Source organism: Penicillium robsamsonii (genome assembly GCF_028829455.1).
Source record: "Penicillium robsamsonii strain IBT 29466 chromosome Unknown utg000002l_segment0_segment0, whole genome shotgun sequence".
Lineage (NCBI taxonomy): Eukaryota > Fungi > Ascomycota > Eurotiomycetes > Eurotiales > Aspergillaceae > Penicillium > Penicillium robsamsonii.
The window spans coordinates 1,656,435-1,684,430 of record NW_026643220.1 but is presented as its reverse complement, the minus strand read 5'-3'; the positions used below and the strand labels follow the sequence as shown (position 1 = coordinate 1,684,430).

The following is a 27,996-nucleotide window of genomic DNA, read 5'->3' as shown; positions in this document are numbered from 1 at the left end:
AACGAAATTCATGTCTTTTGAAATATTGAATCATCGCAGTCATATCAACATAACTCATAACTCATCATGTCAGAACAGAAATTCCAATCATAAACTTGCAAGCCCCACCACAGTCCCCATCATAACTCAATCGCCCAGTTCATCCATGCGATCCAGGAACGCCCTAGCATCTAAGAGCCCAATCAGTCAACAACACTCGAGAATGGTTTGTTCAGCTCCAACTTACCAGAAGGGGTTGTGAACTCCAGGATATGATGTCCCTGTGACGTTTGTGGGGGCGTATAATCATCTATAGACATAAATATCACGGGTTTGATACCACGCACAATCACCGTTCTGGAATCATATAGCTTAAGCCAACTGCGTTTCCCGAGGCTATGGGTGACGAAGGCAGTCCAGACGGGGGTGCTGTACTTGCTATTAGAATTTAATGTTCAAATCGTAGTTGCTTGACATACTGGTTCATCTCGCCTAGGTAGACCGATGCCTGGAGTCTTACGGCTCCAGTCACCGAGTCTTTATATACGCGCAGCGCGTGCACATACACATCGTCGGTGATTGTACTAGAATATATCAGTCTCTCTGCACTTATTTCTCCTTGGTGTGAATTACTCACGCCCCATAAACTTCATCCTCATGGTCCAGCTCGTGGTCCAAGATATCTCCGATGGCATGGCCTGCATCCTGGGAGCGCAAGGCAAGAAATGTGTTATGGAACAGCACTAGATCTGCATAAAATATGTAAGCGTTATCAATTTAACAAATACAGACTCTCGGATAGAAACTGCTAACCTTCCAATGTGGTGAACTTCAATTGCATCCATAAAACAAGTTCTGTCCCGCGCTTCCGCCGCCTGCACAATCGGAGACAAGAGCCATCTCGCAGCACCTCGAGTAAATTAAGCGGCAAGCAGTAGTATTCACTAGGCCGTGTGCGGTGGGGCTCCTTGCAAAGGATGCGGACGCGGTGGTCTCGTCTTCTTAGGTAGAATGACACACGCATATCGGAATCGTCGTTCAGGGATCTATACTGTGTTAAACATATGCTCGAAAAAGAGTAAGTATTCCCGACTTACAACTGGAGGAGTTCCTCGAAGCCCTCTTCTTTAATCCATTGTTTAACGCCTGGCTGTGGTTCCCCATCGCAGTATGATCTATTGCCAAATATATCAGCAAAATTCCGAAAAGCAAGCTGGGCTATCTATGACTCACCTTTCTCTCACGGATGGTAGAGGAGTGTTGGTGTCACTAAACCCGAATATCTCCTTGGCCCAGTGTTCTTTGATAATATCAGGGGCACTCGAGCGGCTAGTAGTAGAAGTATGTGGCGAGGTAGGGATATCCGGCACAGACGGCGGGAACTCCGAAGAAGTACCGGAAGAAGGCGACATCGGGGGAGACAGATGCGGCGGTCGAGTGCGCTCGTATGACCTCCGCCGCCGTGCATTCCGGTCATTTGCCGGGCTGTTTCTTACCGGGTGTTCCCTCAGTGGGTGTTCCCTTAATGGGTATTCTCTCACCGGGTGGTCCCTTACCGGACGGTCCCTCACTGGGGTGGTGGGACGGGGACGGGGACGGGAACTTGCGTGGTTGCCGGTAGGCGAGTCATTCGGGCGGATAGTCATGCCATCAAAGCGAGCAGCAAACCGACTATCTTGCGTGGAGAGTAGAATCTTGAATCCATTGACAAGGCCCGCGAGGAGCGGTGAAGTATATTGGCCACTATAAAGACCATGGATAAGTATACACAGGCGCTTGTTTTACTGGTTATTGTGGAGCACCTACTCTTTTACCAAGTCGTTGAACTCTTTAAAGACCATCTTGTACTTGATTAGACGGGTGGCCAGGGTATATTTCGATTGATCCCAAAAGAACCGGTCCATATTTAGCCATGTTCGCTTGTACCTGGCCGGACTAGCGTCTGCGCCATCGAGCTCTCTGAAAAAATCGCCGATGTCCTCGATTGTATAGGTGTAACTGGATTGCACCACGTTCAAATCGGGTTTGATCATATTAAAGCAACGGCGATTTCGGGAATCGTCGGCTAGATGTTCCAAGCTGGACAACAATGCGCTGATTGCGTATAACTCGGACATGAGCGAAGTGATTTCGCCCATATGTTCTGGAAGAGGAGCTCTGAATGCATAGAAGCCAGCCGCCATGTCTTCAGCGCTCTGACGAGACACACGCAGAGCCTGTGCCATCTTGGAGCCCTCGGAGTTAGGCCATATGGTGGGTTTCCTTTCTTTGGGAGGGGGAGGTATGGTGGGGAGGGGCAAGAAAAAATTAAGAACTAGAAAGCCAATAGGCTCACATGCAGAGAATTAAGATTATCTGACAAATAGAAGAAAAAAAAGGAAGATAAAAGAAAAAAAAAAAGAGAGAAAAACCCACCCCCCCCATGAGGCTCTTGACAGGGTTCTCCCTTGCGTCCAAGACCTGACGTGTTCACGCGCGAATGGCGGGGCTTGGTGGAGTCTTTTCTCCCGCATAGTCCATTCTTTTTTCTAAATAGTAGACTTGAGGATATATATGTTCATAAAGAAAAGATATACATCTTAAGGTTATAAACCTTGACTCAGATTCCATGGTTCACAGGGTCTTCCCCAGCCCTAAATGTGGGGATCTCATCAGTCTCATCGCCTCGGTCAGACCAATCATAACATACACCAAGCCGTTTGGGATGCACAGCCCACAGTATAATAACAAGATAAAGTCTTGGTTTCTAGAATTGGTCGCCTCTATGACAGCGAAAACTGTAAATTACATGAAATCTAAGAAGGAGAAACCATTTAGAGGGACAAAGGCTATAAAGCCGAGTGTCAACGAGTATGAAAAGCAAACCTTAGAATACCACGGAGATTACTAATTAGCCTTGAGTTCGAAGTCTCTGACTAAATACATTCTTTTTTGGTCCTTTTATACTCCACAACCCGAAGTCTAGTGTTGCCGAGAATATAGCTGCATGATCACCTTAGGGTGTGCACTAGGATATGATAGACTGTCTCGCCATCAACTCTATATTATTGAATTCCACCACATCAAGTATAGGTATTCAAGAATCCGATCGAGTTAGTATGGACCTGAGATGTAGTGGCCACGAATCTCGTTTACCTGGGTTACATTGCATTCGTGTAACGGCACATTATGTACCCCAAGCATGGATAGTAAATGCGAGACAAATAGTCAACTAGTACGCTATGTATACGCAAAGCTTGATTTTAGAACGGGCTAGAACATCAATCTTAACATGACTCGCGTAAGTGAGCTGAATGAGCTAAATGAGCTTATTAGGGCTGTTTGGGCCCAAGGCTGTCACTATGGAAACCACGCTATACAACGAGGTCGAGTCTCAAAAAAAGATCCGGACAGGCTGCATAAATCTAGAAGATCGAAAGAAGTTCACGAGTAGTGCATGCACTTGACACTGATCTGCGGGTATTGCAGTTTTCTAATTGCACCGGGTTCAGCCCCATTTAACAGGGTTGATTAATATCTGATTTACCCACTGTGACTGTAAAACTACTTCATAAGTCGCAAGTGCATAAAGAAACGCCAGTCTTGTAGAGCATATGATCCAACAAATCGACCACATGGACCGTTCACCGTTCAATACGTGTGGAGATACAGTCTCATACTTTGAAACCCCTCCACGCTCCGGGGAAGGATGTTCCACTTGCGATCGTGCTGGGAGAGACTTAAAGCATAGTCGTAGTAGCCGCGTCAACAGAACAAGGCCTTGAAATAAACACCGCCATGGAACTAGGATGCATGGCATCCCTGTCTAAGGCTACCTTTCTTAGTTTCCGGAAAGTAGATTAGATCCATAGATCCAATAAGACCAAACGCTACAGCTGTTCATTGACTGGTGCATACAAGTTGTCGTAACCGTCATGGTGTGGGTTTATGCGCTAGGGCATGCCACAATAAAGTCATGCATCAACAAGATGTCGGCATATCATATTGGAATTGGCCCAAATTGAGACTTCTCGCGCATATATGCAGCTGGTTGGCTCATGCTTCAAGACCTTGAGACAACCATTGAGGTATGAATTCGCTTCTGTAAAGAGATTGTCAGAGCCTGTGCATTTAGCAGTGCGCTTTGACTAACGATCTCCATATGCTGCTTCCACCTCGTAAGCCGGTGATAACGTATCGTATTGTCGTCCTGCTGTCTTTCTGTTTCATCGTAAGTCCTCCCAATTGTGAGCGCCCGTGTAATCATCACTTCGCGTGTCATCGTGTCCGTAACGTATTGCGCAATCGTATCGTATTGTCGCCCTGCTATCTTCCTGTCTCATCGTGAGTCCAACATGTCAACGTCGTGTATAATCACTACTTTGCATATCATCATGCCCGTAACGTATCGTCGTATCGATGCGTATTATCGCATCATTTTATGTCGTATATCGCATCGTACCCCCACCCACATTGCATAAGCGTGACCCGCGCGCTCACTTGCGTTAGTCCCGATCTCAGCCACCCTAAAGAGCTCGTGATTTCCACACTTTTGCACTTCCAGAGCGAGGGCTCGAGGGTTTAGGGTCGGGGTTCACGACGCCCAAGCTCGAGATGACTGTAGGTTCCTAGTATATCGCAGTCTTCCACAACGCCTTGTGAATCAACCTCGGTGACTTTTCTGCTGTTTGTTCGACTTCCACTTTGATCTGGATTTGGGGTTTCCGATGAGAAGTCGATGATCTGCGGATGATTCTTGATTAAGCAACCTTGGAAGACTCTTCAGTCAACCTCAAGTTTAAGCTTCGAGCTTCGACCCCGGATTATCGGGGCGGTGAATGACGCAGGCGGTCAGCCCCCGATTTGCGGGGCAAAAAAGCTCGGAAGCTGAGAGCTCTCCGAAGCTTCCCCGAGGCTTGGCACTTAACAGGGTTACAGTGAGGTCAACATGAAAATGGTACGGGTGATTCCTCGCACAACAGATCGAAGCTCGTATATGAATCATCTCCACAAGCAAGTGAGCTGGTCAACGTTTGCTTGCCGTTTACAACAGCTAAAACTACTTGGAATACTTGGTTAAAGGTTGAGATTTCCCATTGATAACTTAATACCCTAAGAGCAAAGAGGAACAGTTCAGAAGCAAGTAAACCCCACCCGTCCTCCAAACCCAGAAACCGTGCAAGAAACCGTCCGAAAAAAAAAGCAGGAGAACCATTAGAGAAACACAAACGCCCAGAGGTAAAAGACGAAGTGAAGCTAGAGGGCAATTTAGGAGGATTCCTCCTCTTCCTCCTCCTCAGCCTTGGCGAGGTAGGCGGCCTTCTCCTCTTCGTAGCGCTTCTTATCAGCAGCAGCCTTGGCATCGTATGGCTTGCGGTCGGTCTCGCTCAGAGCCTTCCACTTGTCACCGAGCTGCTTGCCAACCTGACCTGTAGGGGTGTTAGATATGTATAACGAAGCTGGGTATACAATTCACTGACCGAAGCTGATACCGGGGTTCTCCTCGCGAACCTTGTCGCGGTTATCGTTGGCGAAGAACATGTAAGCGGACAGACCACGCTTGGGGGCGTTGGGGTCTAGGAAGGAAATTAGTACATGCTGGTGACGAGCCAACTCTTGTTAACTTACCCTTCTTGCGGCGCTGGACGCGCTTCTCGGGGGCCTTGCGAGTGGACTTGGTGGTGGCTTCCTTAGGCATGATGACTGTTGGATGTTAGAGGCGATTTCTGGTGGTTTTTGCCATGTACGATGTATTGTGCAAGAAATGAAAGATGTAATTGGGTCAAGCGAGGGTTTGGATGCGCAATTGACATAAAATTCAGGTAGTGAGAGAGGAGGGTGGACGCGAGTGTTTGCTGGACGCGTTGCGCGCAACCAACCACTTGCGACCGAGGGAAAACAGAGCTTCGAGATGATAGGGATAGGATCAACTCACAGTAATTTGACTTTAACGAATCAGAGTATGTGGAAAAAAAAAGAGCTGAGAGTTTTCGAGTTAGTTAGGTGGACAAAAACATAGATTGAGATGCGCGACCGCAAGGTCGGCGCAAATGGGAAAAAAAAAGACAGGCAATGAGGTGAAAATAAAGGATTGCAAGGACCAAAAGAACTGAAAAAAAAAAGGGGAATGTGGTGGTGGTTGAAATGTGCTTCAGAAGTGTTGATTTATAGAGCTCGGGGGTTGATATGCAGTACCTTTTTTGTATGGGAGCGAGTTTGTATGGGGAGAATGGTAGTGTAGGAAGATAGTAAGAGAAGAGAAGAGTAGAGGGGGGAGGGCCGTAGTAGTAGCAAAGAGAGGGGGGGCCACAGCAAGGGAATGGCAACGGTACTGATTTCGCTGAGAGAAAACGTATGGTACTCGTAATTTACATTGTCCACCATACTATTTACGGTCAATGCCTCGAAATTTACGTCTTATTTCTTCAATTGATCTTGAATAATTTCATTCAGACCATTTGCTATTGATAGATTCATCTACATTCGCACTTTTTTCAAAGCAAAATTTTTATAATTGAATGAGTTAGAGAATTTAATACGTTATGAAACGAAACCATCATTCCGGTACCTGGGACTCTTGTGGATTGCGCTCCGTCATATTAATAAACCGCGCAAACGTACAGGTACACAGTACCCGGTAACACCATACTTAAAGCATCTGTTCGGCAAGTACCTCGTACCTCCCATTACCAGTTTGCCATCGAATTTGATGGCCTGTATCCATAGATGTACATATTGGCGACAAGTGGCTATTGAAAAATGTGACAGGCAACGATACCTTTTTGTTTATGGGTACAAGTAGGCTACGATGTATCGTAAAAACCCGAAAGCAAAAAAACATCCGTTAAGAGATATGCGGAAGGAGATAGAAATAACAAATCAAGAGTTGCATAACGTATTCAGTTTAAGGGTGGGATTCTTTGTACATACATTTGATTTATAGACTTGCTTCTATAGGGCATGGCGTATAATGGCTTTGGTCGCCAGTCCCAAGGTCATGCGTAGGTGCGAAGTACAGTTAACATGTACGGGGTACCTTTTGCGTAGAAAACATTGAAAACAGGTCCCAGTTCACTATCATTGGTAGCATTATTCCCTCTATAAAAAAATAAGACTTCAGAAAACAAGGTCTACTTAAGCTCTGGGTGTTAAAATCTATTGACATTATCATTTAATCGACAATTCTGTGCAATAGTGCAAACCCTAATTCGGCCGCAAAGCGTATAAAACAGGAGTATTGAACTATCATCTTCAGGCAAGGGCGGATGGTTGCTCAATCATAAGCGTGGCGTACCCTTTTAGCGTAACCCCGATTGGAAACACGGCTGGGCAGGTACCTGGGAACTTGGGCAAGGTACTGACATGACCCTGTCGATAAAGGTCATACGTCTACTCTGTAGTGTAAGAAGCATGAATATGGCACCCGAATGATGTATTGCTGTTTTCTTAGCCCTAAGATTATTCACGCCCAGTGGAACAGCACGGAGATGGAAGAGCATAGAATAGGTGATCTTACTCCTTCCTTACAGAGCTGGATCACACCATCATCACAAGCTAAATCGAGCATGGATATCTTCTCCAATATGGATACAATATAGACCGTAGCAGGGGTATTCTATCTAAAATGTGTTCCCACCTCCTGAAATCGATGGCTCATTTATCTTGCAGTTATGGCATATAGACTTGGTAGGCTAACACGTAGAGAGTTGACAGATTGACAGATCAAGAGCAAAAGTCCGTACACCATGCGGAATAGACATTGTCAACTCCATAAAAAAACAGCGCATAGACCATGTTCCGTTCCCTCAGCAAAGTTCCTTTTTTTTACCCATACCGTTGATACTGCAGTACTGCCGTGTGGCAGTGTATGAGTTAATCCACCTGTAACTTAAATGTACTCCATACAGTTCCACGCCTTCCGACAGGAAATCATAGAGTTCGTGTCTGTGTGGAAAATAATTTTATATGTCTCTAATCAGAAATGGAGCTAGTTATGCATTTATCCGAGCATAGAGCCCTTACTTCTACGCGACCATCTATCTATATTATGCACCGCGGTGTATAGCCGTCATTATTGCAGTCAACACGCCCCAGTATAATTTCTATCCAGTCCACATTATTCAGTTTAAAAATATACTCTTTTTTTTTTTGCCCCTTAGGAATAGAAATCGAATGTTCCGGGGACTTGGGTATGATACAGCGCCGGTGCTCCCAAGTACAAGAGAGTTGTAAAAAAAACGGGAACGCGTCCACAAAAAAACATCAGTCATCACTTTCATCCAGCACCAACGCGCGCAGTATGTCGTCATCGGCCCAATTTAGTCCACTACCAACAACTACCGCACTAGCGATAGACTTCATGGTCTCCCATTGAGCTTTGCGTGCCTTTAAATCAGCTTCAAACCTATCCAGTTCTGATAACAGGGAGTCTTCAAGCTTCTCTCTCCATGACGAATCTTCTTTCGTGAGCTCTAGTAGCTGGCGCACCAGTTCCTGGTTTTCGCGATTGATCTGTAGATTCTTTATCTCCAGGGATGAGAGCTGCCTCATCACCAAGTCATGTGCTGACGCAAGATTCTCATGTGCAAGTGCAAGCACATCGCGACGATTCACCAGACAAAGAAGGGCTCTGTATATGTCTCTTATCAGATTTGGTTTAGCTTAAAGGTTTTTTATGGGTACGTACCTCTCAGCGGGGGTGGCAGCCTTTAGGTGAACAGCTTTGATAATAGGCTCTGTCATGAGGATGGTGCGAACAGCCTTTCTCTTGACCGTGTAAGTAGATCGTGCCTCTAGTAGCTCACGTTCCGCGACTGCGAGCTGTTCTTCAGGATCTGCACCCGAACATGATTCCAGTTCTAATAGGATGAAATTGATTAGAACCAAGGCAGATAAAAAAAAAGCAAACATTAAAAAAAAAAGCATAGCGAAGCTTCTATCAGACGTACCTTGTTCGAGAAATGCCTTTTCCAGCTGTTGTTCCTGAACCTGGTTGTAGAGCTGTAGCACCAAAACCTCTTTATCCGACAGAGTCACGACATCGCGAGAGTCATCTGCAGAGTAATCTAGCAGTGTCACCTCACCAGATTGCAGGTGAGGCAGTGACAGGCCATGTTTTGCAGCCATGGACGTAGATCCCGTGAACGCGGGCGCATCTGGTGATATGAAGATAAGACCGGAGGCGGTGGGCGAGCTTCCCCGGCCACACGAGGTTGCTCCGCAACCTTCAACGTCCTGAGCCTGACTGGGGGCTTTGGGACTCTCATTCTTTTCATTCTTTTCTTACCTGTAACTCTTCTTTGGGAAATATCTCTCACTTTTCTCTCGTACTGAGCATTTAAGCTCGCCTGGTGCGGAGGTGATGTCGTTGCACATCTACATTGCTCACACTGGGGAGCATTTCCTCGCTGATCCAGTGGCATTTGCCTCGTATGTCTCCGCTGTCTCCATTTAATGGTGTCTCCTATCTATTTATCTATGCTCGAATGGACCTATCCGAACTCCAGCTGACACATTGTCTCTAGTCCCGATGCTTTGAAGTTATGGATCGTTCGCAATACATCTATCCCACCTCCACGGCAAATATTGATGACCGCCCGGGGAAAGAATGTCAAGATCCAAACTCTCGCTGCCGAGGTGCGATTTGATTAGTATCAATTATGACCTGGAAATAAGCTAACTCACAGGCAACCATCGCAGAACGAGATCTTTGTATATGACCGACAATACGTCAGTGAACCAGGCGATGTCGAATTTCCGGAACTATCTCCCCCTGAACCATTCCAACCCGGCAGCCCCCCAGCTACACTCAAAGACCAGAACGACCTCCAGGCATGGCGGAACCTTTACATGCAACGCCGCAACTGGGCACTGGACTTGTCTAGTCGCTGTGGGTCTATTGATAAGAACGTCCGAGAACATAATGAGCGAATCGATGTTATAAACCGCGCGGTGGGCGTGGCTCTGGAGAACCTCAAGTCCCATGTGGGCAATCTGGAGCATCGGTTCCAAGAGGCACAGTCGTGGGCGAATAGCATCTTAGAAGAGCAGCGGGCTGCTTTAGATGGCTGGCAACGAGCTCTTTCCACACTGGACAACATCCCGGCACGTAAAGATTTCCCTCTTCTTGGACGCCCGTCCACGCCCAAAATGGACACGGATCGACCAACCGGAACGCTGCGTGACTTTGTTGATGTAGGCGAGGTTCAACGGGCTGGATCAGAGGCCGCGACTGTGTCGAACGCCTTTGCTGATAGCGTCCATGACATTGAGAAGACAATCAGCGATATCGCCTCCGACACTCAACAACTGGTGGACGAGGCCCTTGCCTCAAATCTTGACGGGGTGGATGGGTTGCTGGAAGAAGTTGAGACTATTGCGAAGAAGATCGGGTCTGATTATGAGCATGTTCTCGGTCTGCCTAACAACCAGAAAACGTTGGCCAATATCTCAAGACTTGCATTCAGCCATACACAGGACCTTCTTCCATCGCTGGCGGAGACTAGCGTCGAGCTTCAAGTTGCACTGGAGCAGGCTGTGCAGCGCCGGGGGGCCGTGGAGAAAGCGGCCATTGAGCATATGCGCAGGATTTCCTCCCTTGAGTCTAGACTTGCCGACGCTCATGCACGAATGGTCAATCTGGACGTAGGAAGTAATGCCTTTGAAGTCATCTACTCTGTCTTCCAAATGCCAATGGTATACGGGTCAATTCTTATCGAATCCGTGCGGCGGCGAGAATGGAGTGATAAGATCAAGACTGACTCCCTGACGCTGGCTGAGGAGATGGCGGTTTTGAGAGATGAGGAGCAACGCCGCAGGAAAAAATGGCTAAAAAACATGGGAGACTTTATGACTGTGACTGATTCTACCCCACCAGGAATCGAAGTCAACCTTCAAGGTCAGGATGACGAATGGCCTGAAGTAGCTCGGAAAGAAATCGAGTATTACATCGACGATTTAAAGACCACTCATTCCTTGACCAACCTAGCAGAAGAGCTCACCCAGCAACTCAAGGAGCTGGATGCACCCACTCGGCAGCAAAGACGACGAGCCAAGGCGTTCAAACAAGGCAGCGTATTTGATCTGAGCCGGAGCTCTATATTACGCGCCGATGACTCCGTCCGTAGCTTACAAGAAGAAAAGACAAAGCTAGAAGAAAAGCTCAAGGGGTCTGACAGTCGCGTCCGAAAATTGGAAGATCTTTTGCATCGTCAGAGTCACCTCAGCCGGCCATCAAGCGGCAATTTCGGCCCAGACTTCCCTGGTTCACCTTCATCTCCACACCCTGATGCACTCTCTAGACGGTCATCCGTCTCTTCGAGGCGAGTCTCAGCCACTCAGTCCGCCGAAGACAAAGCCCTCATCCAGCGTATTGTTACGCTTGAAGCCGAGCTGGCGGCTGAGAGAGATGCGGTCCAGCGACTCCATAAGGAGGCCCACGCCGAGAGGCAGACTCACTCCGACAAGTTCCAGGAAGCCCAATCCACCAAAAAGGACCTCATAGGTAACCTTGAAGCGCGCCAGCGCGAATTTGAAGATGAGCGCCGATATCTGGACTCGGAGCTAAAGAAGTTCAGACTCCGTACCGAGGAAATGGAAGAAGAGCTTGATCGGCTTATGGATAGCAGGGAGCATGGGAGACAAGATATTGACGACCGGATACACCAGCTCGACCTCGACCTTCAAAATGCTCAGGCCAATTCCGCCGAAGACGCACAAAAGATCATTGATCTTAATGCGCAGATTCAGACTGGACAAGAGCGAGAAGAAAGCCTCCAGGCTAAGATTGATGATCTCGAGCACCGACAAGCGGAGTTCGAGCAAAAGCACCAAGAGAGCTATCAAGACCTCCAAGCTATCTTCATGAACCTCTCGCCCGGAGGCATTGTACCTGTCGAACTTCCCGACATAATCAAAGCCATTGAGGTTCTTTCTGAAGGTCTGTCCATCCACGCGAAGAGCGCGGAATCGAATGCATCTCAGACAATGGAGGAGAAAAAGGCTCTGGAAGAACAAATTGTGAAATTCGAGGCGGAGGCAGAAGAGCGGACGAAGAGGTTCGAGGAATGCGAGGCCGAATTGTCGAAATTAACTGCAGAGCTCTCACGCGAGCGATTAAAGTCGGATGATTTGACCGGCGAACTGGACAAAGAGCGATCTAAGTACAGTTCCTTGCACTCGCAAATGAGTGCTGGAGAGAGTGGTTCCGACGCGCTGCGTGAACAGATCGCCGAAGAGGAACGGAAACAGGCGGAGCTGTCACAGCAACTGGCTGAAGCCGAGAATCAAGCCCGAGATTTGAGAGACCAAGCCGCAGAATGGCAGAGAAAGGCAGGGGCCACTTCGCAGACCGAGGAGCAGGATGTGGCGCGGTTCGAAGCTCGGGGTAACAAGTCCCTTGAGCTTTCAAACCGACTCTTTGCACAGGTCGAGAAGCTGGGTCGGATGCTCGAGCAATTGGGGTTCACTATCATTCAACAAGACGGCCAGCTCCTTGTTCAGCGTGCTTCGAAGCTCAGTGCTTCGCTGGGCCTAGGCGAAAGCCTCGCCCAGTCAGGTATTGTGTCCCTGAAACCGGATACAGCGCTTCTGGACTGGATGAAAGCCGAAAGCCTGGAGGATGAAGAGACCAAATTCTCAGCTTTCATGGAAAGCATAGCTCAGTTCGATGTGTCCCTATTTGGCGATGTTGTTGTCAAACGCGTCAAGGACATTGAACTCCTAGCCCGCAAATGGCAGAAGGAAGCTCGAGGCTATCGTGAAAAATACCACCGAGTTCAGAGTGAAGCTCATGACAAGATCGCCTACAGATCCTTCAAAGAGGGCGACCTTGCTCTCTTCCTCCCCACACGGAATCAGGCCATTCGCTCTTGGGCCGCCTTCAACGTGGGCGCACCACACTATTTTCTCCGCGAGCAAGATTCACACAAACTACAAGCTCGAGACTGGCTTCTCGCCCGCATCACCAGGATCGAGGAACGGGTTGTAGATCTGTCCAAGTCACTGAACGGTGTCGCATCAGACCGTCGCTCCATCGAGAACGCAAGCGACGGCGCCTCTGTAGAGGATGAGAACCCATTCGAGCTTTCAGACGGCCTCCGTTGGTATCTCCTCGATGCCGTAGAAGAGAAACCCGGTGCGCCTGCTACACCGGGAATAGCGAAGAGCACGGTTGCATCGGCGCACGTCGATGCTAAGGGTAGTATCCGCCTCAAACGTGCTACTGACGAGGGCGCCATTGCCAAAACCCTATCCAGGAGTCTAGATAGCCGTCGCGAGAGCCCGAATTCCAAGCGTGGCACCCCCACGCCGTCGCAGCACGCCGTCGAATCTACGACTGATCTTGTGCGCCCCGCTGAAGCTGATACTGGCTCGCAGCCTCGAGAGACTGCTGGGATCTTCGACGAGGTTCGCCGTGACCTGCTCTCCGGCCCGTGAAAAGTAGGGATTGACTTGTTTATCTTTCGTCTTTTCCGGGTCTGTTTTTATGTTATCTGGAATTAGTTGCTAATGGTTTTCTTTGACTAGGATCCTCTTTCTACATCGGCTCCACCGAATATAAGTAACACTACTTCTTCTCCCTCTCGGTCGACGTCCGATCGTCGACACAATGGCCGGTCTCGCCCGTGGGAGAAACTGTGGTCCCTTGACTATCGGCTCGAGGGTGGTACACCATAGACTGATTTCTTTGCTTTGTTTTTTTACACGCTCTGGCGTACTAGGGCGTTGCATTGTTCTTTTTTTGTAATCTTTTTTGGATTGTCCCCTCAGTGCTTGCAGCGCGAATTACGCGTCATTCGGGGATCGATACATGTCCCATTTGCTTTTGACATTGATTTTGTCCAGATACCCAATAATGCAATTTACACTTGAATATATCGATCTACTGGAAGTAGTGTAGGGTATAAGGTGCCGGTCGGGCCTCATGAAACATTTGTCAAAACACTATCAGGTATAGAGGGCAATTTACACAGCGAGTAAGCGGAGGTTGAGTGAAATGTAAGAGAGATGTGATCATGATCATGATCACTAGTCTAATCCTTCGCCTTTCATGCCGCCCATATCGTCCCAGAATTGACTGAAATCCACGTTCTCAGCTTCAAACATCTGCTTCGCTTGCAGCATCGCAGACCGTTGTCGTTCCGCAGTGAAGCCACCAGGCTGCGAGCTCTCCCATTGAATCAGTTCGACCCAACGGAGGAAGAGATCCTCCTTGCCCATCTCGGCCAACTTCTCCTTGAAGGCAAGAATTTGGTCGCGCTGAACGGATTGCTTTTCCCCAGCGGCAGTGTTGTCATCCCCGACACGCCAAATAAGCCAGCCGTCCGAATCGGTATTAACCAGCACAGCAGTGCGGAATTCATCCATCTGTATACCATCACCTCTGCGAGTGCGATCAACAAGAGCATGAGCGCGGACCATAGCCGCATAGTCTAAATTCCAATCCTCGTCCACGAGCAAGTAACCAGTTTTGGCGATTCGCTCTGGAGTCACAGCAGCGACGATCTTATCGCGGCGGGCCTCGTCTTCGCGGATCCACTTGTTGCGCTCGAGATCCTTGCTCCAACTGCGGTTACTGCGGCGGACGATGATCTCTCGCTCGCGGAAACCGATGGCGCGACGCCAGCGCACGGGCCCTCGGATGAAATTAACAGGCCATGACCAGAGAAGGGTCACGAGGAAGTAGTCGAGGCATATCGTTCCAGTCCGGCGCAGGATGATTTCTATCGATTGTGTCCACGGGGTTACTGCTGTGTCCACAGTCATGGAACTTTGGAGCCCGATCAGTGTTGCCACAAGCGCTGGATATGTACTGATTCCCATGTACACCCGTAGACCAATCACAGCAGCTACTACCAGGTTGACGATGAGGGGTACGGTGAAGGTCTGCCGCTTCAGTTCCTCTGCAGTTGTGTCGATGTGGACTAGGTATACTTCGTCGGGGGAGAGTTGTTCGACGAATGGTTGCAATATTTGCGGTACTTTGGTGAATGGTGGCATCGGACCTGAGGATGCGGAGCTTGGTGTTGAGGCTCTGGATGACGTTGGCGTCTTGCCGCGACCTGAGCGCCGGGATGCCTTTGCCATGACGGATGGGTTGGTAGATATATATTCCACTGAACTTCTGGATATGATCTGAGTTGAAGCTTTTCCAAGAGTTCGGAATGCGAGTCTCGTTGCTTTTATTGAAGCTTTCGAGGACAGTGCGAGGGTAGGTGTCACATGTCAAGATAAGGTGAGGATCATTTGAGTATTACAAGGTTGTAAACGCTCTCCTGACAATGTCTCAAGGGCATCTAGGAGTAGTAAAAGAAAAAAAGACAAGCCAAGAAGATAAATTGTGGTTGAAGGAGTCGACGTAATGCGGAAGGAATTCAGACGGCCTAACCGCATTAGGGAATGAGAACGTAGTATTTACCTCCGTCATTTCTTCACAGCGCAGAACCGCGTCTTTCCCCTTTCTTCACTACCTTTTCTATGTGGACCCTCTGCAGGCTGCAAGGGGTATTTCGGTCATGTCATTCGATAAAAACAATCGAGTCTCGCGAGACAGACAGCCGTCACCTTTCCGACGCGCCTCGAAATTCGACCATTACGATATACCTGCGAAGCTCCCATCACCCCCTCAAGAAGATGGTCCACATTCACGACACGCTATTCGCCCAAGATCTCTAGCTGATGCGTATCGAGACGCATCAAAACACGCAATGGCCGCCACATACGACGAAGAATCCCACTATGTGACATCACCAAGCCCGCGATCGAAGCGGCAGCCGATCAACGCGTTCTCGCCCATATCTCAGACTTCTCCTCCCCCCAAAGAACTTGAAGATGCATATAGGCGAATTGATGAAGATGACGCTCTAGCCGATCTCGTGCCCGACTATGACTGGGAGCCGCAGTTCACCGCACGCTCTGGAAGCCGAAGTCGCCCCCCGTCCTCCCGAGCCAAAGACACACATACCGGCAGAGGATCTGCCAATGGACGACCATTCTCCGACGCTGGCTTTGGCGATGAACTCGGCGACCATCGGGTCCACAAGAGTAGGGATTATACTAAGGACGAAGAGCGCCTAAAGCGCGTCACGGGCCAACGCTCGCCGGTCTTCAGCAGGGCTCAGGTCGGACGGGATGCCTTGACGGCAGCTAATTTGAGAAGACGAATGGAAGACAAGACAGGAGCAGATCATTATGCGCCAGAGGCTGACAGGAACGGTGTTCCTTCGCCGAATATACCCACTGGTTGGGGTCATCGGGCAGGTCACAGGCAAGAATGGGAGAGAAAACCCAGCCAGCGCAGTATCTCTGAAGGAGAGGAGGAAGAAAAAGCGCGTCAACGCTGGTCGCCAGTTATTACGGAAGAAACCCAAGCCCCCAGGGCTATGCGTACCTCTCCTCGTTCTCCGGCGCGGAGTACACTTTCTGCTAGAAGCGCTCTTGAAGAACGCACTGCCAATCCATATATGCAAACAACGCATGAGGACTTTGGGGAAACGCAGTCTGGCCCAAAGCTGACCTCACCCCCAACCAGTGGTGGCGAGCCAATCCCCAATTCTCCTATTACAGTATTCAAAAACTCATCATTCGCGAGGCCCAGCCCCAGCAAGCGCGACTCCCGGGAACTACTACGCAAACTCTCTAGGACTGAAAATCCCAAATTTGATCAGGCCCAAACTCCCGAGCCACTCAAACTTTTTGAAAACAAAATCTACGACAAAACCCCTCGGGTAACTGGCGCGTGGATTGATACTCCTATGACCCAGCGGGTGGGTGACAAGGTTGAGCTTCCCGAAGACCTGACGAAAGACCTCCTTCCTCCACGCACAACAAATGAGTCCAAGGATACTGCGCCACCTACGAACCCAGCGGATGTCAAATCGATAGCCGAGGAACCGAAGCCCGCGCAGACTACTGAGAAAGAGCGTCTTCCCGAACCGCTTCCCGGAAAGCAGTTTAAGCCCCAGTTGCAGCGACCTCATCTACCTAAAAGTGCCTTGGAGACAGTCATTGAAGATGCCAGTTCCGGCAAAGATCTGGAGTTCGGGGATGATACCATCGAGTCTCTTCAAGCATTCATGGACGCCCCAGGTGAACCCAAAATCGAGGAAGATGACGAAGCTTACGAAAAGGCTGTCCTCGCCCAGCTCCAAAATGCCAGCTCAAAAGGAAATGACCTGGTCAATTTGGATTCATTGAATATCAAGCTCAACTCTCTAACGAGACATATTGAAGAAGTCAAGAAAGGGCTTGACGACCTGGAAGGTCATGTTAAACAAGACACCGCAATTTTATCGCAGGCAAGTTCTTTGAACAAGAAGAGCCCAAAATTATCACACTTGCACACAGCCGAATCCTGCAAAGGCTGCGACACGCACTCTGATAGACGAATCTACGCTGCGATACCTATTCCTCGGCTGTGGACGCGGAGCCCGCGATCTCAACGCCTTCGGCCCACCAAACTCGGCTGGTTTATCATCATCGCACTCTCGTGGTATATCATCGAATGCCTGATGTGGGACCAGTATAGTCATCCCGAGATATCCGAAAGCTGCGAAGGCTACTGCTTGCAGCCCGATGCGCCTTTATACCCCTGGGTAACTGTCACAATGCTGTGGCGCTGGTCACATCTGTCGACTATTTTCACACCCATTTTCGCTATTTGTGTTGCTTTCTCTCGGCTCGTGGCGCAATTGATGGGTCTTTCGGATGGCTACGTGGATGATACGCCGGAGCTTGGAAATATCATTGGGGAAATCCGCATCAACGGAACGCCTATTGCGTTCCCTTGGCTGTCAACCCCCACACCTGAAAACATTGTGCCTCAACCACAGCAGGCTCACTATACGCAGGAGGCCCACTATACGCAGCCTATGCAACCAGTGCCGCCTGTTTGGTCAGCTCGGAATCCGCCCCCGCAGATGTGGGACAATACCCAGCTGTCGGGGGAGGATGTAATGGACAATGATGAATATCTTTAGTTGCCAGAAATGTTCTTCAAATTCCCACGTTTACTTTCTCTGCTTTGAGCTAGTATCTAATGCAATCCCGGGTAGCGCTTCATTGCTACAAAGACCGTTTTTCCAAGAAAGTAATGAATATTTAAAGTCTTCTATATACATAGCCCAATAAACGCTATAAGGTACACGTATGACTGGGGCCCTATCGGACTACTCACTATGTACACCGATTGTCATGAGAGTCGTTAGAAATATAAACAGGGTATAATGATGCAAAACCAGGAGAGAAAAGCATATAAAACAACTCATAACCGCGCTGTCGCACGCCATTGCTTCTGCAATTCGATCTCTCCCTCCCGCTTCCAAGCAGACATTCTCTGCATGAGAGCCTCAACTTCCTCATCACTGGTTTCACAGGCCTTTTCAATCGGAATCTCCTTTGTCAACTGCAGTTTGAAGCCCAACCACGTTAGATTCCCCGTCGACGTGACCCGACCAGCAACGGCATCCCGACAGAACCCAGCAAAGCTCTCAAAGAAACGATGGCTAGTGGGTCTACCCATCATAAGTAGACCGTGGCAGTGCGGCATACCCTCAAACATCTCCGCAACGAGGGGCACACCGGCCTGGTAAACGCGGCGCGCCAGAATGAGGCCTTCGTCCATGAGACCTTCCTCGCCAGTCGAGATCCAAATAGGCGGTGCGTTCTTCCAGAGAGCAACAGGCGCAGCGAGGGGAGATACCAATGGATGACTCAGCATGCTGGCGTTGCAGTAGACATCTGCACGAGGCGGGGACGCCGGCCAGATATCGTCTGGCGTAAAAGGGAGCGGGGTGAACGAAGTCCTGACATCTGGGTCGTTGGAAGGCACAGCCGGTGCCTCGAGGTAATCGAGATGTGCATTGGCGCTGGTAGATGGCATGGAGCGCGACACGTCGCACCATGGGGAGGTGGTTGCGACGCCTGCGGGTAGTTCGACTGGCACATCTTTGCCGTGGAAGCGGATTGTCTGGGATGCGCGGTCGAGGGTTAGGAGTGTTTGGAGGAGGACTAATGAGAGGTTCCCGCCAGCGGAATCGCCTGCGAATACGATTTTGTTTGCTGGTATGGGTTTGTGGAGGGAGCCTGGAGGCGGGTGGAGGAGGGAGAGGTATGCCGTTAAGGCGTCGACTAGTGCGGCTGGGAATGGATTTTGAGGAGCGAGGCGATATCGGACGGAGAAGACGGGGGCTCCGGTTAGGTGAGACAGGTGTGCGACGGGGACGCGATGGCTGCAGGGATCTAGAAGGCTGTTTTTGGTTTGGATACGTTAGATATGTGCGTTTGTTACAGGGTCGAGTGATAGCTCACAAATAGGCACCGCCGTGGAAATACAAGATCGTCATATCAGACGGCGATTCCTCGCGCAACTTGTAGTATTTCTCCTCTTCCGTGAGATCGGGCTCTGGTGTTTTCTTTCCAACTCCGGTGCGGTAACCGGTCCATTCGGCTTCGACTGCGATAGTCGCGGGTATATCATATGTCTCATCGCCGGTCTTGAGATCTTCGATTGCGCGTACTACTGCATTGCGCACGTCGATCTCGGGCTGCGGGAGGGTCACCTTGGACACCCACATGGGACCCTTAACTCCGGGGTCGCGTATGCCTTGTTTTTGAATTTTGCCGAGTGGAGCATTTGTTGAAATGAATGAGCGAATGATGGCGACGGTTAATTCGGTGCGCATGTCCTGTTTCCCCTTGACGGGGGACATTCGAATGCCATGCAGGAGGATGGTCTTAAGGATCAGCGGAATGCGGGCCAGCAGCGCCTTCAAGAGACCGAGAGGTTCCCTAAGCGAGCCCATGGTGCGAAGGGAGCAGCTTTGCCCTCTGAAAAATGAGAACGGAAGAAGAAGAGGATTTGAAGACCTCAAAATCTTCCGAGGTTAAAGATGGTAAACCGGGTTTGGTACCTGAGTGGCGTCAGTGCCGAGGTCCCATAGGTGCCCCACAAGCCCTTCAGAGTTGCTTCCATGTGTTCGGACCAATTATTCTCATCGGTCTCATATTAGTCTGATTAGTAACTAGATACTATAATTAAGTATCAGGGCCGTAGTGAATTTCCTTGATATGCAGTGTCATCCGGAAAATCATATAAAGAGGATCTGTTGTAAGATCGACTACCCCCTCCTAGGCTATATTCGATGGCTCATGATACAGGGCCTATGTCACTACGGGCCGTTTCTGGCGTTTTATTATAAGTTGAGCCGCGTTTCAAAAAAAGAAAACATAGTCTGTTTCTCAATAATGTCAGACAGTACGAAGTACGGGGTACTTTGTTTTACTCCCTCAAAATATCATATTAATCTGGAACGTTGTATGGAAATAAAAAACTAATCAGATGCCCTAATCCGGTGAGATGACTAAGATCAACCGCCTCAGGCATTCACAATTCTTATGATCTTCAATTCTAAAGCTACCCTGGTTTGTTTCAGGTCTTCTGTTTTTGATGTCTTCACTTTACAAGCCTTGAGGCGAAACTTCCGTACCTGTTCACTGTACATTTTACTGAGAATCTATCCTGTAGATGCTATTTGCATCTTTCATATTCGCCCCTCTTATCCTATCCTCATCTCCCCGCTGCAGTCGACCCATCGCACTGGGATATGTCTATGGTAGTAACTCGGGCAGACACCACTCAATAACTTGAGAGATGGAGGATAGCACTCTTTTCGGCGAAGACCTGCCGCTCCCACCAGCCCGACTTTTTGAACGATTAGGCCAGTTACCTGGCTATACCTGGGATCAGGCGATCGAACCGTTTCACTCGACATACAACCACTGGCATATCTCAGGATACCGCCATGCTTTAGAGCCAGATGTTTTAACTCCTCTTGCAAATTCCTCCAACCCCGCCTCCTCCGGACCGTCGAGCCTCACGCGCTTCTCCCCGCGCACAGAAACCAGGCCATCCGCTCGTGCCTTGCGAAGATTGAGCACCAGCGAAACCAGTAGTGACATTTCATTTTCCAACCAGCATAGCCTGGAAACAGAACAAACATGGATGCCAGTGATCGCGCGAATTTCCACCAACATTATCCGGCTCGAACGAGAGTTTCACATGCTCAGGTCAATCGTACAATCTTCAGATCCGGATTGCAATCATACGATACGACCAGTCGACTTGATCAGATTGCAGCCAGATGACGGCCAGTCGAAGACGCTGCTGGTTGCGATCTTTGAGTCTCCAGGCCACGACAGGTTACGAGATCTAGTCACATTTGGCCCCGCCTCATTTGTGGCAGGGTCCAGAGGTGAAGACAACAATACCACGCCCAGCGAGCAGGTCTCCTTACAAGCGTTTTTCGATTTTGCAATTGGGGCATGCGACTGTCTAGAGATTCTACACTATGGTCTGAAGACAGTGCACGGTGAAATCAGAGGTGATGCATTCCACTTCTGTGCAGAGACTGGGGCAGTGAAGCTCGCAAACACCGGCAACGGTGCTAGATCTTTCGATAACGTTCTCAGCGAGGGCTGGTCCTCCGTTTCGCGCGAGCTTGGAGCTAAGTACAAGCTGCAATTCATTGCCCCAGAGCAGACCGGAAGAATGCCCACAGAGCCGGATAGTCGCACTGATATTTATGCCCTGGGCCTCTTCTTCTGGTCCATGCTGGTGGGAAAGCTCCCGTTTGAAGGAACCGACCCCGTCGAAGTCGTACAGAATGTACTAGGCAAGAGATTGGTGCCAGTATCTGGGAAGCGAATGGATATTCCGGATGCTCTCTCGGCTGTGATTCAAAAAATGACACAAAAGGTGGTTCATGATCGCTATCACACAATTTCATCTGTGAAGAGAGACTTGACCCAGATTGTAAAATTGCTTGGTGACGGTGACAGTGAAGCATTGAGCAATTTCCAGGTCGCGCAAGGAGACGTCTCCTCCTTTTTCACTCTCCCGACGCAAATGTTCGGGCGGCAAGAAGAATACAACAAGATCCTCAGTGTCATCGAAAAGGTCAATAGGCGCCAGGCGGCTGCCTTGGCCAAAGCTGGAACTCAAAGTCCCGGTACAATGCACGCCCTCACATCGGCTTCGTCTATCTCTGACAGCCGCATCGAAAGCCTCGAATTTGCTTCTGTCTCTAGCGATTCTGGCTCCTTTGTTTTGCCTCCTCGGTCGTCTTCTAATGTCACCAGTCACAGTCTTGCGCAAGTAAACACCCATGAATCTTCACCGGGTAGTGACACGTCGTTTTCTACTCCGAATCATACAATTGTCCCCGATGTGTATAGTCAAAGCTTAAGAGCAGGGCTCAAGAGCCCATCGCATTCTCGATCTTCCCATAATACAGACCGAGAGAGTCACCCCTCCATCGGTCCTCACAGTCAACCATCAACAAACCATACTGTTAGTCAGTCGGGATCACTTCATTCCTTGAATAAACAGAAGAATGTCGGGAAGTCTCGCCGCAGTGAGCGCTGTGAAGTGATCACAATCAGTGGTCCCGCTGGGATTGGAAAAACGGACCTCTTAAATCGGATCCAGCCAACAGTTCGCAAACTCGGATGTATAGCAATTACTCGTCTGGACCGGGCCAAGCGTGTCCCTTTTGAACCATTTGCAAAATTACTGGCTAGTCTTTTGCGCCAGATATTCTCCGAGCGCGATGTCACAACAGATTACCATAATAGTGTTAGAATGGCCCTGCGGCCGATGTGGCCTACTCTTCACAGAGTTTTGGATCTTCCCGAGCAGCTGATGTCCCCTGGCGCGAAGTACAGACCGACTGATGCAAAGGCCAATCTTTTCATGCCAGAGAAGGGCGAGCCATCCAAGCACGTCAACATCCCCGGGCTGGATCAAGGCCAGACTTCCCAGGATTTCTTTTTGGCAAATGCTGCCTCAAAGAACATGCGGCTCATGGAGACATTCCTTGAGATCTTGCGAACCTTGTGTCAATTCAAACTGATCACCGTATGCCTCGATGATCTCGAACATGCCGATGACGAAACTTTGGACTTGGTAATGAAAATCATCAAAGCAAAGCTCCCATGTGTGCTCATACTGTCAAGTCGCAAGGATGAGATTGCATCTGAGCAGGTAAGGTCTCTATTTGTGGAAGACCTTCCAACGGTCACGCGAATCGCACTCGAGCCCCTCGGAGAGGAGCATGTCATGGAAATTGTAGCAAAGACAATGCATCAGAAACCCGATCAAACATTGACACCACTATGTGCGGTTGTCCAGGAGAAGAGCCGAGGAAATCCTTTCTACGTTCGGGTAATGTTAGAGACTTGTTACAGAACAAACTGTATTTGGTATTCATGGAAGGACTCGAAGTGGCTATTTGACCTTGATCGGATATTTACGGAGTTTGTGGCTCCTGTCTACGGCGAAGAGCTTGGACTTGGATTCCTTACCAAGCGTCTTCGGGACATTCCCCAAGCCGCTCGATCAATCATGGTCTGGGGAGCTGTTCTGGGCAGCCCATTCTCTTTTTCTTTGGTGCAAAAGCTCTTGACAAGCGAATTTCTGTATTCGAGCAACGACGATGACGACGTTGATCTCACATCACCGCAAAATGTCACCCTCATCAGACAATCGGAAGGTGATATAGTTGTTGGATTGCAGTTTTTGGTTCAAGCAAATCTTCTGAACACGGGGAAGACCGACGATGAGTTCAGGTGAGACATCTAATGTTGGTTACTCCTGTCGCCAAAACTCTTACTAATATTTCTAGGTTCGGCAATGAACGGCTTGCACAGGCTGCTCTTTCTTTGAGCGAGAGTCGAAATGTAGAGAAGATGCATTTCATCGTCTCGCAAGCGCTGATGAAATATTACCACGACCATCGCAGTCGCTATTCAATGGCCCATCATGTCGCGCTTGCGTCACAGACCATCAAGTCTTGCGTCAACAGACGTCTCGAATATCGACGGATCTTATGGGATGCCGGACAAACCGCTTTCCAATCGGGCGCGCGACCCTCTGCACTTTGGTACTTTCGTCATTGCATCGCTTTACTTCAGGAGGATATGTGGAATGATCTCAAGCCCGACGTTTATTACGATGAAACAATGCGGCTGTTTATCACGACCTCCGAGATGTCATGGTCTCAGGGCCACAATGACGATGCCCTCAAGTTGATCAACGAAGTATTTATTCATGGCAAGGACGCCGTAAGCAAGTCGAGAGCCTGGATCATTAAAGCCAAAATCTATGCCCAGCTAGGCGATCATCATCGCTCGATGGAATCACTTCTCACCTGTCTTGATGAACTGGGTGTGCACCTTCGTCAACCTACAACTTATGAGGAGTGCGACGCTGCCTATTTTCGCCTCAAGTCCTATTTCGACACTGCCGACCTAAACTCTATTGCCCAAAAGCCAGTCTCCAAGGACCCCACTATAGTGACTATCGGCACAGTCATGGCGGAGGCGATGACAGTCACGTACTGGGACGATGCATTGACTTTTTATCGGATGGCGCTTGAAGTAATGAACATTCATGTTTTCAAGGGTAGTTTCACACAGATCGCAATAGGTTGCTCCCATCTTGCCATGATTACCTTCGGTCGCTTCAAAGATATCGAGTTTGGCACAAAACTTAGCGACCTTTCACTGGAGCTGCTCGAGCGCTGCCCCGAATTGTCAACACAGAGCAGAGGCTCGATCGTTCATAATCTCTACGTCAGCCATTTACGTGTCCCCATGGCATCAACACTACCGGCCTTGGAAGCTTCGCTCGAGGCTTCTTTCTCAATGGGTGACCCATATCTTACCCTGATCAGTATCTCATCAATGGCCATGACTCGATTGTATCTGGGCCAAGACATGGCGCAGCTGGAGACTTTCTGCGTGGATACCCCTGAAGAAATCCCCAAGTGGAAACAAGATACTCGCGGTGGTGCTAGCCTGATTGCAGTCCAGCAAGTTGCACGCGCCCTGCAAGGCAAGACTGAATTCCGTTCTCCCGACGGCATCATGTCAGATGCCAATCACAACACATCTGAGTATATGACACACTTGGATGTTAACTCCAGCAACGCCGACAGACCTCGCGACATCTACTGGGGTCTTGCCATGATCCCACTGTTCTTGTTCGGTCACCACACCAGAGCAATCCAGGTGGGTACTCAACTTTTGTTCACCACGCATAGGCTTTGGTCTGCACGTGTGTCCTACGTGATTTATTTCTATTTGGCAGCCTCACTCCTCACGCTTCATAATGACAATCCCTCCCAAGGATATCTCGACGGCAAGATGGAAACACTCTTAGAATACAAGGCAGAGATCGATTTTGCTCGCGAGGCATCCGAATCAAACTATGGAATGTGGTCTCTAATTCTGGAAGCCCTGGTCGCCGAGGTTCGAAACGATCATAGCGGTGCCATCCGGGGCTACGAGTCTGCGATTGACCATTGCCAAATTCATGGCTGGCCCCTTGAAGAAGCCTTGGCCCTTGAGCTGCAGGGAGAGTTTTTGGTTAGACGTGGAGCAAAGAGAGCGGCTCGTGCTGTAATCCAAGAGGCCATCGCTTCCTGGAGCTCCATTGGCGCCGGTGGCAAATCGTCACAGCTTGCTGAGAAACACGAATGGTTACTCAAGACAGCCACATCGGCAAGAACAGTTGATGTTGGCTGTCAGACTATTGATTCCCTCCTTGAGATCAGCCGTGATGTTGTGCAAGAAGAGATTCTGACTCCCCAGAAGATGGAAGAGGATGAAAGGAGACATCAGTGGATTGAACAAAATGGCGTTGCTGCCGGAGAACGGGATCTAGACATATCAAGTGTCGGGTTAGACATTATTGATTTGTCCAGCATTCTCGAGTCCAGCCAAGTCATGTCATCCGAGCTTCAAATTGACAAGCTTTTCACGAAAATGCTGGAGATCATCCTAGAGTCTTGCAACGGTTCCGATTTCGCCATCATTGCTACTGAATTTGATGACAACGGCTTTGCAATTGCCGCAGCAGGTGATTCTGAAAAGGGCCAGAAGTCATTCCCAGAAGGACTCCCTTTCTCGGAAATGGAGGATCGAATGGCCTTACATATATCAGACTATGTCATGCGCACAAAGGAGGAAGTTCTTGTTCACAACGTTCTCGAAGATGAACGGTTTTCTAACGTGAGCGAGACCTACCTAGCGAAATTCCCCGCAGGTCGGTCTGTCATCGCATTGCCCGTCGTGCAAGGAGATCGTCTTCTCGGCGTCATTCATTTGGAAGGAAAGCCAAATTGGTTCACGCAGCGCAACGTTGTGGTCCTACATTTGCTTTGCAACCAGATTGGTATTTCATTGTCCAACGCTTTGCTCTTCCGTGAGATTCGCAAGGTCAGCGCCAAGAATGCTTCAATGATTGAGTCCCAAAAGCGTGCATTGGCATTGGCACGCGAGGCCGAACAGAAGGCAAAGAATGCGGAGGCCGAAGCCAAGCACAACGTGAAGCTAAAGGAAGATGCAGCAAAAGCCAAATCAATTTTCCTCGCGAATATATCTCATGATCTGCGTACCCCGATGAACGGCGTGATTGGTCTGTCAGAACTCCTCAAGGGCACTTACCTTGACAAAGAGCAAGATGAATACGTCGAGTCGATTCGTGTGTGTGCTGATACCTTGCTCACCCTTATCAACGACATCCTCGATTTCTCGAAGCTCGAAGCCGGAAAAATGAAAATCTCGACTGTCCCACTCAATCTAAAACAAACCATATCAGAGGTCATCCGGGCTTTGCGATATACGCATCGTGACAGAGGGTTAGAAACCATCGAAATGCTCGATAAGGTACCACCAGAGCTTGTTGTCCTTGGCGACCCTGTTCGTCTCCACCAGATTTTCATGAATCTTCTCAGCAACAGTTACAAATTCACTCCTGCCGGATCAGTTACGGTCAAAGCGAAGGTTGCACGTGAGGGCAAAGGGCGGGTTCGTCTTGAATGCTCGGTCACGGACACCGGTATCGGTATTCCAGACGAACAAAAGGCGCGCCTCTTCCGACCATTCTCACAGGCCGATGCATCCACGGAACGATCATACGGCGGCAGTGGCCTTGGCCTGTCAATCTGTAAGGCTATCATCGAAGATGTTCTTGGCGGAGCTATCTGGCTTGAATCGACTGCCGGGGTGGGAACGACTGTGACATTCCACTTGGTCTTCAACAAAGCACCCAAGAAGACGGCCGTCAAGACTGCATGGTCACAGGATCTGAGCAACGCAGAAAACGAGGTACGTCGAGCCCCAGCTCGCGACCTCACTCAAATCCCTCGTGACCAAATCCGAGTCTGCATTGCCGAAGACAACCCAATCAACCAAAAGATCGCCGTCAAATTCGTCACTGGTCTTGGCCTCCAGTGCGAGGCATACAGCGACGGCAAACAAGCCGTCGATGCTCTGCGTGCAAGCTCCCAAGAAGGCAACCCATTCCACGTGGTCCTCATGGACGTGATGATGCCCACTCTTGACGGATACAACGCAACGCGGGAGCTGCGCCGGGATCCCGACCCAAATGTAAACGCAGTGCTAGTTATCGCCATGACCGCCAGTGCCATCGAAGGCGATCGCGAGAAATGTCTGGAGGCTGGCATGAACAATTATCTCCCGAAACCGGTCCGCTCGCCCGTTCTGAGTGAACTATTGGATCGATATCTCGCTCCTATGCCGCCATCTTATCCCAAGTCTCGTCTTGCTATTCGAGAAAAGCGTTCGAAAGCAAGTATTGATGCTGGAGCCGGCACACCTACCAGTTACTCCTCTTCGGCTTCAGATGAACCGAGGCCATTGTCGCTGGAAAATAAATGAGTCCATGCATTGTTAATTTATACCCGAGTGTGCAAAGATAGAAGTTAGGCGTCATTTGGGTCGATCTTTTTTTTGGTTTTGGTTTTCTTTTCCGTCTCATGCACTGCATAGGTAGTTCTTCATGTAACTAGTGTTTTTTTGTTTTTGGGGCTTGATTCAGCAGCTGGTTTTCTCTTTTCCAGCACGATGATGTTTTACGCTCATAATCATGATCAATGGCATATTTCTTCATTGAATGTGATCGGTGACTTGGACATTTGAACATAATGCATTATTTACGTGTAGAATATCAGCTAT

At 49.3% G+C, this 27,996-nt stretch overlaps 8 protein-coding genes across 8 annotated transcripts; 3 read left to right on the top strand and 5 right to left on the bottom strand.

The window, feature by feature from the left end:
- Positions 1-126: 126 nt before the first annotated feature.
- N7447_003892 (uncharacterized protein) lies at positions 127-2,204 on the bottom strand (the record flags this gene model as incomplete). Its single annotated transcript, XM_057228167.1, has 7 exons — positions 127-170; positions 227-408; positions 459-563; positions 617-728; positions 793-1,025; positions 1,213-1,722; positions 1,786-2,204. 7 exons carry the CDS (start codon positions 2,202-2,204, stop codon positions 127-129), a joined length of 1,605 nt encoding a protein of 534 aa, XP_057087508.1.
- Positions 2,205-5,226: 3,022 nt separating this feature from the next.
- On the bottom strand, positions 5,227-5,656 carry nhp6 (high-mobility group nucleosome-binding protein; the record flags this gene model as incomplete). The annotated part of the gene is made up of 3 exons (XM_057228166.1): positions 5,227-5,387; positions 5,439-5,534; positions 5,587-5,656. 3 exons carry the CDS (start codon positions 5,654-5,656, stop codon positions 5,227-5,229), a joined length of 327 nt encoding a protein of 108 aa, XP_057087507.1.
- A 2,564-nt stretch (positions 5,657-8,220) lies between these two features.
- N7447_003890 (centromere protein H) lies at positions 8,221-9,084 on the bottom strand (the record flags this gene model as incomplete). Its single annotated transcript, XM_057228165.1, has 3 exons — positions 8,221-8,587; positions 8,645-8,816; positions 8,907-9,084. The coding sequence occupies 3 exons, from the start codon at positions 9,082-9,084 to the stop codon at positions 8,221-8,223; spliced, it is 717 nt and encodes a 238-aa protein (XP_057087506.1).
- A 235-nt stretch (positions 9,085-9,319) lies between these two features.
- Positions 9,320-13,395, top strand: atg11 (autophagy protein ATG11; the record flags this gene model as incomplete). Its single annotated transcript, XM_057228164.1, has 3 exons — positions 9,320-9,387; positions 9,483-9,594; positions 9,658-13,395. The coding sequence occupies 3 exons, from the start codon at positions 9,320-9,322 to the stop codon at positions 13,393-13,395; spliced, it is 3,918 nt and encodes a 1,305-aa protein (XP_057087505.1).
- Positions 13,396-13,986: 591 nt separating this feature from the next.
- On the bottom strand, positions 13,987-15,045 carry N7447_003888 (uncharacterized protein; the record flags this gene model as incomplete). The annotated part of the gene is made up of 1 exon (XM_057228163.1): positions 13,987-15,045. The coding sequence occupies one exon, from the start codon at positions 15,043-15,045 to the stop codon at positions 13,987-13,989; it is 1,059 nt and encodes a 352-aa protein (XP_057087504.1).
- A 428-nt stretch (positions 15,046-15,473) lies between these two features.
- On the top strand, positions 15,474-17,936 carry N7447_003887 (uncharacterized protein; the record flags this gene model as incomplete). Its single annotated transcript, XM_057228162.1, has 1 exon — positions 15,474-17,936. The coding sequence occupies one exon, from the start codon at positions 15,474-15,476 to the stop codon at positions 17,934-17,936; it is 2,463 nt and encodes an 820-aa protein (XP_057087503.1).
- A 284-nt stretch (positions 17,937-18,220) lies between these two features.
- N7447_003886 (Alpha/beta hydrolase fold-3) lies at positions 18,221-19,760 on the bottom strand (the record flags this gene model as incomplete). The annotated part of the gene is made up of 2 exons (XM_057228161.1): positions 18,221-19,205; positions 19,267-19,760. 2 exons carry the CDS (start codon positions 19,758-19,760, stop codon positions 18,221-18,223), a joined length of 1,479 nt encoding a protein of 492 aa, XP_057087502.1.
- Positions 19,761-20,608: 848 nt separating this feature from the next.
- N7447_003885 (putative sensor histidine kinase/response regulator) lies at positions 20,609-27,699 on the top strand (the record flags this gene model as incomplete). The annotated part of the gene is made up of 2 exons (XM_057228160.1): positions 20,609-23,583; positions 23,640-27,699. The coding sequence occupies 2 exons, from the start codon at positions 20,609-20,611 to the stop codon at positions 27,697-27,699; spliced, it is 7,035 nt and encodes a 2,344-aa protein (XP_057087501.1).
- Between the last annotated feature and the right edge of the window lie 297 nt (positions 27,700-27,996).